This window comes from Vigna unguiculata, chromosome 8, assembly GCF_004118075.2.
Source record: "Vigna unguiculata cultivar IT97K-499-35 chromosome 8, ASM411807v1, whole genome shotgun sequence".
Lineage (NCBI taxonomy): Eukaryota > Viridiplantae > Streptophyta > Magnoliopsida > Fabales > Fabaceae > Vigna > Vigna unguiculata.
The window spans coordinates 8,281,957-8,294,385 of NC_040286.1; the positions used below are offsets into that span (position 1 = coordinate 8,281,957).

Below are 12,429 nucleotides of genomic sequence, written 5' to 3' on the forward strand. Positions count from 1 at the left end.
TACAATGATTTGAAAATTTGGGGTTGTCTTCAACATGTCCAAGATACAAAATGAAAAGCTACGCTAGTTTATATTTTCAATTTATTGATTTTTATTTCATATTTAATATTATTTTTTTATGTAATTATTTTCTTTATATAGGTTTTTATATAGATATTAAAAAGTTAAAAACTAATATTAATGATTATTTATTAAAAAGTAAATTATGTAGATATAAAAATATTAAATACTAATATTAATACTTATTTATAAAAAAATTAATCATTTACTAAAAATAATTAAATATTTTATTACATTAAGTTAAATATTCATATTTTATAAATGAAATACTTAAATATAATTTATTTTTACTTATAATGTATCACAAATAATTTATTTAATATTTAAAAACCTAAAAGTAAATAAACATATAAAAGAAATAAAATAGTAAAGTATAATAAATTTATACTAGTATAAATTAATAAATAATCCTTTTAATTCAAACCATAATTTATAAGGACATAAAAAAAATATTTGTAAATACTTTTTGCAAAATAGTTCTAAGAAATTTTTTTACATTTTATGAAACAAATTGTATAATAAAATTTGCAAATAGTTCTTATAGAAATTTTTTTAAAATTTTATATTTTCTAATAATTTATTATAATATAAATTAATTAATATTTTTATTTAAAATAAATCAACATATAAAGATATAATAAAGTTATTAATTTATATAAATAAGATATATTTTTAATAATTTATTAAAATAAACCTACCTCTCTCAAAGTATAGCTAACTTGCTTCAAATTAGCTACAATTTTGTTTTGTCGTTAATGTTTCGCTAAACAGTGAGCAATATTTTTCCTAGCTAATTTTATTCACAAATTAACTACGAAACTTTTTTATTGTTAATCCCTCGCTAAATAACGAGACATTAGTGAGAAATAATTTCTCTCGCTAGTTTTTCTCGCAAATTAGCTACGAAACTTTTTTGTTTGTTGATCCATCACTAAATAACGATAAATTACTGAAAAATAATTTTTCTAGCTAATTTCTCTCGCAAATTAGCTATGGAACATTTTTGGTCGCTAATCCCTCGTTAAATAGCAGGACATTAGTGAGAAATAATTTTTCTCGCAAATTAGCTATGGAATGTTTTTGTCGTTGATCCCTTGTTAAATAACGAGAAATTAATGAAAAATATTTTTCCTCGCTAATTTCCCTTGCAAATTATGAATTTTGTTGTAGTGTAACAATATGTATTATGTTTTTTTTTTCATAAAGACAAGGAGTATTTATAGTGGAGGTTTTAGAAGAGTGTAGTGTAGGGTTTTGGTTGAACTTATAAATGTGAACTAAATTAAAAGAAACATAGTATAAGTGGGTAAAAAAAAGTAAGTGTGATTAGTATAATTAGAAAATGTTGTTATTTTCTTCTCTTCAAAGGTTGAACATAAAAGTCATGGTCTACTCTTTCTTTTGTTCGTTTTTTTTTCTTTTCTGAAAAATCAATCTCAGTTATGTTGATTAAGCTAATTAATGATTTTGATGCTCCAAGACTTTATTTATTTAAAAATAATGTCTTTTTTTATGATGAATCAAAAATATTAAATGTTTATATGTTTGTTATATGGATAAATGTGGATTGTACTTATACATTAAGTGACCAATTTAGATATCAATTTAAAAAATAAAAAAATTATTGGTTACTAAAATAGTCACTGTTATAAATAAAAATTATAATTGGTCACTAAATTAGTCATTAATTAATTAGAGACCAAACTAAGTCATTTTGGTAGTCAAAACTTAGGTAGCTAATTTTTATTGACCAATTTTCTTTGGTAGCCAAAACCATGGTAGATAATTTTAAAGACCAGTTATATGTTTTTTATTCATAATAGTAACTATTTGAGTAACCAATAATTTTTTACTTTGTGAATTGATATCAAAATTGGTCACTATAGTGACTAACAATTTTTTGTCACTAAATGAAGATTTTTTTTTGTATTGGTAAGAACAAATGATAGTTTATAATTTAAAATAATTGATTATCTTAAGTTACAAAATAAATTATCTTTAGTATTTCAATAGATTATCTTATATTTTGTTTCAACATATGTGTATTTAATTGATTATTACTTAAATAAATGTTGTTGGGAATTTTAGGGACTATAAAAATATAAGAGATATGATAGATATGTTATATTGAGAAGTTTGTTTTTTATTTCAGAGGAGCTTATTTTCCTTTCAAATAATCCCAAATTTTTTTAAGTGATTTAAGGTCATGACTTTAGTGAGAATCATTTATAAATCACCAGAAAACAAACATGTGCAAAAGATTTAGTGATTCTATTAATAATTTATTATTTATTTTGTTAATTGATCAAGAGAAAGAGCATAATTATGTTAACCAAATAAATTCTTGCATAATTGATTACTTTGTTTTTTTAGTTAAATACAAAGCTAAAATAATCAATTTTGATGTGCCATAATTAATTAAAATAGGTGTTGTAACTATTTTCAAATTTATGTGAGAATAATTGATTACCTACTTAAAGTAATCGATTAAATATGTTTGAATTAGTTTTCAATAAGAGTTTCCTAAGGATAAAACATTGGTGCCACTCTTTTATATCATTTAATATTACTTTGAAAAGTGAATTTATTCAGATCATTTGAACTACCGTCAATTGTCAAAAAGTGCTTTCAAGATTACAATTCAAAAGGTTGTGCATTGTTGATACTGTCTTGAGAGTTGCTTTTATAGTGCAATTTTGAGTACATTCTTTTTTTTTTTAAGTTATTGGAGTGTTTCTAGTATATCTTTTGTAGTGTTCTCAAGAATGCTGATCTTGTATTACTTGTTGTCTTGTGTTTATTTTGCCTATAATGTTTGTTTTTGTACAAACATTTAAAGATAATGACTTTATTCTAAGATTGAATAATTGATACTAGATGTAAGATCATTTATAATTTGAATTAGTATAAATTTTATTCGCAATCCTTGTCTTCCTTTGTCTTATGGGGGGAAGCTATTCCTAAAGCAACTCATGTTGTGAATCGGATCCTGACTTCACATAATTATGGTTTATCTCCTTTTGAAAAATTGTATGGTCATGCATCTGATTACTCTACTTTGTGTGTTTTTGGATGTACCTATTTTGTTCTAAAACTACATGTTGAGTGTACTAAATTATCAGCAAAGTCTACTTTTTGTGTCCTTTTAGGATATGGTATTGGTTAAAAAGGATATCGTTGCTTCGGTCCAGTTAGTTAAAAATTGTATGTCTCACGTCATGTTTTGTTTTTAGAACATATTTCATTCTTTTTTATTCCAGCTAGCTCACATTATTTGACTACATCTAATGTCATTAAAATTTATTCTTTTGATATTGATGACACAACACCTACTTCCGTACCAACTTCAGAACTTGTCTTAGCACCAATTACAGACACCACACCAGAGGTTGTACCTGTTGATTCCCCTACTACACTTGCTCAATCATCTCTTGAGGTTATGGTTCATCTACCACTTATTTGACCTAGTCGTAATCGTAAGTCTACTCAACTATCAGATTTTGTTTATTCCTCTTATTTTGGTTCATTTGTTGCTTTTATTGCCTTTATTCATCATCTTCATGAGTCTCCATCCTATAGAGAGGTTGTTTGTTATCCACTTTGGCATAATGATATGGCTAAGGAACTTACTACTCTACATCAGACTCATACACTGGATCTAGTTCCATTGCCGCTAGGGAAACATCCTATTAGATCTCGTTGGGTATACAAAATCAAAACAAAGTCAAATGGCTCAGTTGAAAGGTGTAAGGCTAGACTTGTTGTTAAAGGATGTACCCAAGAGTATGACATGGATTATGAGGAAACATTTGCTCTTGTGGCGAAGATGACTATTGTCCATACCTTGATTGTTGTCACTTTTATTTTTCAATGGAAGATTTTTCAAATGGATGTGAAGAATGCCTTTTTGAATGGGGATCAATATGAGGAAGTCTACATGATTCCACCACCAGGTGTCTCTCACAAAGCTGGTAAAGTTTGCAAACTTCAAAAAATCCTTTATGGTCTTAAACAAGCACCTCGTGCTTGGTTTTAGAAGTTTTCTACAATAATTGTCTCTTTTGATTTTGTTGCTAGTTATCATGATTTTGCGTTATTTGTTAGGAAAACCAATGCATGACATATTTTTCTATTCTTATATGTTGATGATATGATTATTATTGGTGATGATTTTTGGTGAAATTGCATATTTAAAAATTGCATTATCCCATCGTTTTGCAATGAAAGATTTGGATATTGAGGTTGTTTCTTCTTCTAAAGGTTATCTTATGTCTTAGTCCAAGTATATTGTTGACCTATTTGAGCGTGCTCGGCTCACTGACAACAAGATTGTTGATACTCCTCTTGAGACAAGTGTACAATACTCCCCATCGAATGGTGTTCCTTTGACTAATTCTACTTTGTATCAAACTATTGTTGAAATTCTGGTTTATCTTACTATGACTCGTCCAAACATTGCACATGTTGTTCATATTGTTAGTCAGTTTGTTTTAGCTCCAACAATAGTTCATTGGGGTGTTGTTCTTCATGTTCTCAAGTATCTTTGAGGTACCCATTTTCAATCTCATTTTCTTTCTTCTACCGTCTTTAGACTTGTGTGCCTATTGTGATGCGGATTGGAATGATGATCCTAATGATCGGAAATCCACTTAGGTGATATATTTTTCTTGGTGATTCACTTATATCATGGAAGAGTAAGAAACAAGATGTTGCATTTTGATCGTTCACAGAAGCTGAGTATCATGCCATAGCTTTGACTACCTGTGAGATTATTTGGCTGCGTTTGTTACTTACAGATATAAGTGTCTATTTGAAAGATCATACGCCTCTATATTATAACAGTAAAAGTGCTATCCATATTGCTCGCAACTCTATTTTTCATGAGCGAACCAAACATATTGAAACAAATTGCCATTTTACCAGTCATTATATTCAACTTGACATTATATCTTTACCATTTGTTCCTTCGGCTCTACAAATTGTAGATATGTTTACCAAGCCGCACTTCGTTTTATGCTTTTGTTTTTTATTTGACAAACTCTCGATGCATTTAGCTGTAACATTGTGTTTTTGAGGGGGATGTTAGCATAGGCCCATGTTTTAAGTCCATTTACTTGTGGCTTCTAGGGTTAGCTTTTTGTGTGTATATATAACACACCTTTTGTAACATTTTATACGCAATCAATAATACACAATCTCCTTCTTCATATATTTCTTTGTTTTCTACACATAACAGGAGCTACCTTAATACTTTGTGAGCTATATTTTAAGTGAGTAGGTTCAACCAAATATTAGTCTTTATTATGTTTAATACTTTTCTTTTACCAGTCTTCAAGTCACAAGTATGGCGTAATCCATTCAATTCTTAAGTGTGTTAAGTGAAATGAAAAATTGGAAATACTTATGTTCATATATTATAATTTTTGTAAATTTAATGTATTTGAATATTTTAAACAGTTTATATATATACTCATGTTTATCTTATTTTATTTTGACATATATTACACATTAATTTTTTTATGTCAATTATATTGGAGGAAGTTATTTTGATAAATTTTTATTTGGGTGAATTTACTAAGTAGCTATTAAGCTACTCAAATTTTCTTTCAAGGAAAAATACTCGTTTTTACATAAAAAATTATGAATTTGAAAGAGATTTTTGTTTTTGAAAAATAATCACAAATTGAAAACTTTCAAATTCATAAAAATAGGTTATCTTTTCTGAAAAAAAAAACTTCTTACAAAATTAAAGTTTGACTCAACTAAAAATGACAACAAAGCAATGCAAGAACGAGTTTTGGTATTATATACTTATCTCTAAAGAAAAAATTCATTATAATCCTCATACTCAAACTCAATCAGTATCAAAGTTTTGTTTCTTTTCCATTCCTACTAGGTAACGGGTACCCATATCAGTGTTCGTACCCTTTTTTTACTATTTCAATGTTAATTAATTAATTATAAAATAATAAAAAATTATGATAAGGGAAATATAATATTATCAAATATTCAATATCAAAATGAGTATTCTCGTTTCTTCAATATCAAATATTTAGAAAGAAATTATAATTGTATACATTCCAATATAAAGTACCAAATAAAATTTCTTAAGAACCAAACCATTTATCATATGTTTGGATGAAGCATTTTAACAATTCTAAGAAATTGAAATACCTAGTAATTGAATTACTTGCAATTAAATTCTCTTTATTTCTTAAATAATTTGTATGAAGTAATTGAAATATCTCAAACTTCAATTTTCTTGTTTGGATAAAGTAATTTAATTTATAATTTACGGTGAATTCAACTCTACCTTTGAGTCTAACTTAACTTAGCTTGACCTTCAGCCTCGATTGACCCAACTCGACCTTCAACCTCGATTGACCCAACTCGACGTTCAGCATAGCCCAGGTCGTCTTAACCTTTGGCACGTGCTAGCCCAACTCGACTTTCTGCCTGAGTGGACCCATTTCAACCTTCAGCCTGGGCCAACTTGGCTCGACCTTTGGCCAAGTCGTCCCAACTTGACCTTCGATTTGGGCTCGCCTGGTTCAATCTTCGGTATGGACTGGGCCGATTAACCTTCAGCCTAGCCCGACCCCATTCGACCTTCTACGTGGGCTGGCACGACTTTCGGCCCAACTTGATAAGTCTCACCTTCAACTCGATCATCTCGGTCATTAGCCTAGGCCGGGCCGACCAGTCTCGACCTTCGACCCAAGCCGTCTTGACATTTGCTTGGACATGTCTGTCCTGATCTTTGGCCCGACCCATCTCGAGCTTTGGCTTGGGTCGAACTGACACGAGATTTGACTTGGCCCGACTCAACTCAAAATTTGGCTTAGGCCAGCTCGACCTTCGAGGTATGCCGACCCGACTTAACCTTCGGGCTAGGCCAACCCGACTTGACCTTCAGACCAAGTCGACCCAGTTCGATTTTTGGCTTGGGCCAGCCCTGCCCGACCTTCTACCTAGGTTGGCTCGACCTTGGGCTCGGGCCAGCCCGCTCGACCTTCGACTGGGTTGGCTCGTCTCGATGTTCAGCTCGATCTGGGCCATCTCGGCCTTCAGGCCAACCCAGTTCAATCTTTGACACAACTCGACCTTTGACCAAGCCTCGGTTGACTTAACTTTTTGGACCTATGGAATTTTTTGGTTATTCTAACCAATGAATAATTCCACAACTTGAGAAATTTCAATTTCCTTCTTTTTTTAGTGATTTTAAATTCTACTATTTTAGTTATTTGCAATATCTTCTTAAAATTTCTCAATTTCAATATTCTTTTAATTTCCTCATCCAAACATATCATTTTTCATTAAAGAATTTAAAATTTCAAAAATAAATGAATTACTCTCTTAAATTTCCTCATCCAAACAAACCATTATTAAATTTCCAAATGTTAATGAAAACAAAGTTGATAAAATTTAAAAATATTTTCAAAAATTTATAAAAGGAAAACATATATTCAAGTTAAAAATATTTTAAATGTCTCCTTACTTCTATTCTTTAAGTTCTAAAGAAATCTCTTTTTTATACATTAATAAAATTTATTATAATACACCAATTGAACAAAATCACAAAAAGAACAAATATTAAACTAATAATAATTGAAATTTACCATATGTCTTTCATCTTTTGAATTACAATATATGTTGGATGGTGGTAAACAAGATTCATGACAATCACATTAAATTATTAAATTATAGTAAATGAAATTTATTTACACAATCACAATAATAAAATTACACTTATGATAATGAGTTAGAAAATAAAAACAATTATATAAAAAATATGAAAACAATATTCTATATGATAAAAATAAACAACAAATAAAAATATTAAAAAAAGTAAAAATATCAAATGTGTGTCTTGTAAACAATTTGATAGACCATTGAATGAAATTACATAAAGGAAAACAAATGTATAATTAAGGGTATGATAAGATGAAAAATACCTTAGAGATCTAATAAAAAATTTAGATATCAAACAAGTCGAATTGTTGAAAGATAATAATAATTGTCTTAACAAAACAAAAGAGTTATTCAAATGAACAAACATTAAACATTAAGAATAAGAGAATAAAGAAAATAAATTTTTATATTTCCTAATGCTATTCAACACTTAAATTGAGAGTTAAACATTCTCATGTGAAAAAAATATAAACTACAAATAAAAATATAAGAAAGGACTAGAAATATTCATATGTGAGACAAAAAAATATTTAATTGAGATATATCATTTGAACATAACTACATAAGAATTGTGATGAGTAAAAATATCTTGAAGATATAAATGAATTTCATGACAAATAAAATAATTAGAAGAGAGAAAATAAAATGTGTAGGTGAAAGGAAAAAAAAGATTATAAAACTAAAAACGAAGAATAATATATATGAAGTTAATAAAAAATTGAATAGTTGTTTTACACAATTAAATATTTCAGTAATAAGTTGAAACGAAATGAGTATGTAAAGGGATAACATTACCATTTTTCACATGCTTATATTTAGTAGTAAAAGTTTGATCAAACTAAATCTGTTAAGTCTTATGATGTCCGGTCAACAATTATCAAGAATTTCAGATGAAAATGTTGACATAACTAAGATCTGTGGTGTCACATTATTTTTAAAATCTTTCTGTAACATTTATTCCGATACAAAGGTTTTATATAAAATCAACATTCTCTTTGATGTTTCATTTAGTTATTAAGACAAATATATTATTTTAAGAGAGGAAAAAATAACTTTTTATTATGTAAGTTCTTTAATTGAATGTTTTATGTGATATAAATATCCACCAAAGAAGAGGCCTTAATCTCAATAAGCCTCACATCAATGTGCTCTTGAAATGAGAAAAGAATAAAATAATGTGTAACTTGAGGTGTGCGTACGGCAAAGGATTGCTGACTTGTCTTTTTGTTGTTGTAATCTAATTAATAAATAAAACTAATATCTCACATACCTAAAATCCATTAATATCAAATTTTTATCTTCTAATCCACAGATTCAACAATTGTTAACCGTGATATAATATTTGTTACCGTGTAGACTTGTACACGTTCATGTATTAATAAAATCAGCGTCGTATAATGTCAACGGGATTATTTTATACGTTTTTCCTATGCATTAATTATTATACTTATTACACATAAAACATATTTATCGAGCTTGATGATTAAATTTATGATATTAAATGTTTTTGACAATAATCTAATGGTTAGTTGTAAACATTAAAAACATTACTGTTTATAAATTAACTTATAAATTATATACATCTTAAAATAGAAAGTTTTAAATGATTTTTTGTAATGATAGATGAGAAGTTTCTGCTTCTAACATTGACCTTAGAAATCCCTATAAATAAACAAGCATTTCCCATGTTTAACATTCATAAATTCACTTCTCTTTGTTGTTACAACAAGTTTGAGAATTTCAAAGCAAAGGTAGCGTTTTCAATGGCAATGGCACACAAAAACCCTACTTCGATTCCAATCTCAGATCCTGAAGCACAGGAAATCACTCCAACTCCTACTCCTTCCACCGCCGCACCGGCGAAAGGTTACTCGGCCAAAGTGGTGGTGAAAAAAGTGAAGAACAACCTTGTTTTTCATTCAAAATGGGGTGAACTGAACGGAGCCATGGGTGATCTTGGCACTTATATACCAATAGTGTTGGCCTTGACCCTTGCCAGGGACCTCAACCTTGGCACCACACTCATCTTCACAGGTGTCTACAACATCATCACTGGAGCCATCTATGGCGTCCCCATGCCGGTCCAGCCCATGAAATCCATCGCAGCTCAGGCCTTGTCGGACACAACCTTCGGCGTCCCGGAGATCATGGCCGCCGGAATATTAACCGGTGGGGTGTTGTTTGTTCTGGGTGTGACAGGGTTGATGAAGCTTGTGTACATGTTGATTCCTCTGTGTGTTGTGAGGGGAATTCAGCTGGCACAGGGCTTGTCTTTTGCTCTCACAGCGGTTAAGTATGTGAGGAAAGTTCAGGACTTGCCAAAGAGCAAATCTCTGGGTGACAGACACTGGTTTGGGTTGGATGGGTTGGTTTTGGCTATTGTGTGTTTGTGTTTCATTGTGATTGTGAATGGGGCTGGGGAGAAGAATAGAGGGTGCTGTGAGGGAGTGCAAAGTGGGGGTGATGATATGCAAAATGAGGTTGCAAGAAACAAGAGAAGAAGTAGGGTGAGAAGGGTTATTTTCTCACTGCCTTCAGCTTTCATGGTGTTTGTGTTGGGGGTTGTTTTGGCCTTTGTGAGGAGGCATGAGGTGGTGCATGAGATAAAGTTTGGACCATCATCAATAGAGGTGGTGAAGTTCTCAAAGCATGCATGGAAGAAAGGGTTTGTGAAGGGTGCAATTCCTCAACTTCCACTGTCAATTTTGAACTCTGTGGTGGCTGTTTGCAAGTTGTCATCAGATCTGTTTCCAGGAAAGGATTTCTCAGCCACTTCATTGTCAGTGACAGTGGGGTTGATGAACTTGGTTGGAAGTTGGTTTGGTGCAATGCCAAGTTGCCATGGTGCTGGTGGACTTGCAGGGCAATATAAGTTTGGTGGTAGGAGTGGTGGTTGTGTGGCACTTCTTGGTGTTGCCAAATTAGCTTTGGGTTTGGTGTTGGGAAGTTCTTTGGCACACATCTTAAGGCAATTTCCTGTGGGAATTTTAGGGGTGTTGCTACTTTTTGCTGGAATAGAACTAGCCATGTGTTGTAGGGACATGAACACCAAGGAAGATTCCTTTGTGATGCTTATTTGCACTGCAGTTTCACTTGTGGGATCAAGTGCTGCTCTTGGCTTTTTGTGTGGAATGATTATTTATGTTCTTCTTAGGTTGAGGAATTGGTCAAGGGACAAACCACTTTCTGCCATTTGGATGCACAAAAATCCTGAGCAAGTGTGAAGAAAATGAGTGCTTACATGATTCTGTTATTAGTGCTTTTAATCTCTCTGTAAATAATAAGAGTAACTGTTTGAAAGTTTTTTCTGCACTAAGTTTGTTTTAGTTTGGTGGTTGAAGCCAAAGGTTTGTAAAGGTCTAAAGACATTAATTATTATGGTAGTTGTAGTTGAAGAGAGAGTGAACATAGTTGGTTTGGTAGGAACTTGAGTTGTTTGTTTTTTGTCTTTGTATGTAATTTTGAGTGCATTGGTGTCAAGAAATTGGGTTTATTTATGTAATAAATGATGTTATTGGGATAGATTAACGGTGTAGCCTTTTACACTGTTATCCAATTATGAATTGTATGAAAATATTGATTTGATGATAACGAGTTTGTATTTAATCTATATTTGTATAATAAAGAAAGTGATGGGAAAAGAAAGGTTTTTGTTGTGTAGTATGGTGGTTAACGTTGATTGAGAGAGACAATGAAAAAATATCATACAAAAGGTATATAAAATTTACAAATGATACAACTAAATCACGCAATGGTTAGTGTAAAAGTAAATAAATTTATAAATAATAGTTCTATATATTCATCTTACTTGCCTTTTCTCTTTTCACTTTTGCTTCTTCATTGTTAAAAAAAAAATCTCTGAAAAAAAGGGGTGAAACACATAAAGAAACAATTTCCACTTTAAAACATATCATGAAAATGTAGATTTATTTCCTTTTTTTTTTTAGTTTTTTAACACTTTCTTTCCTTTTCTTCTTTACCACTAAAATTAAAATTAAGGTTTATATATAGAAGTTAAGAAATGCATCGATCAATATAGATATTTTAATTAAATTATACACTACCCCCACAATTTCTTTTAGAATAGTAACACACAATATTTTACACATTTTATAGAATCTTGAAGGATATTGTTTTTGAAGATGAAGTTGAATATTTGGTTCTTGATTGTATGTAGTTTGATAAGGGATTGCCGGCCTCTAACCCAAATGATAATGTGCCTTTATCCAACAATAAATAGTGGCATCACTCTCTTCCAACTTTACAAGGCATACATATAATTGATTTCCAATCTTATTTTAATGGATACAATTAGTAAGAAAAATTACATAAATTATTGTAAGTATTGATTTCTAAACATATTCCAAACATAAATAATAAAATACATGTTATGAGGGTGGAAATTTAAATACGATTAGAAAGAATGCATAGAGTAATTATGTAATGCATGTAAGTTGTATCTAATATTATTAATTATAGATCATATTCTCAATTTAAAATTAGATTACAACTAATTTAACATATGCATTAACTCGGCTGAATGTATATTCAAAATTATTGATTAAAGTGAGTATTATTGGGTGATTGTTGAATTTGTTGGAGAAAAAACAAGAAATCAAATGGTCAAAAAGAAAACTTTTGGATTATGAGGTAATTTAAAAGGCTTTTAGACCAAAA

At 30.2% G+C, this 12,429-nt stretch overlaps 1 protein-coding gene across 1 annotated transcript; it reads left to right on the forward strand.

Moving 5' to 3' along the window:
- Positions 1 to 9,432: 9,432 nt before the first annotated feature.
- Positions 9,433 to 11,264, forward strand: LOC114195568 (molybdate transporter 1-like). Its single transcript, XM_028086086.1, has one exon. The coding sequence runs from the start codon at positions 9,438 to 9,440 to the stop codon at positions 10,974 to 10,976; it is 1,539 nt and encodes a 512-aa protein (XP_027941887.1). The 5' UTR covers positions 9,433 to 9,437; the 3' UTR covers positions 10,977 to 11,264.
- The last annotated feature ends 1,165 nt before the right edge of the window (positions 11,265 to 12,429 follow it).

Excerpts from the sequence above, each read along its gene's own strand:
- LOC114195568 (XM_028086086.1), top strand. The coding sequence starts at position 9,438 with ATGTTTAACATTCATAAATTCACTTCTCTTTGTTGTTACAACAAGTTT.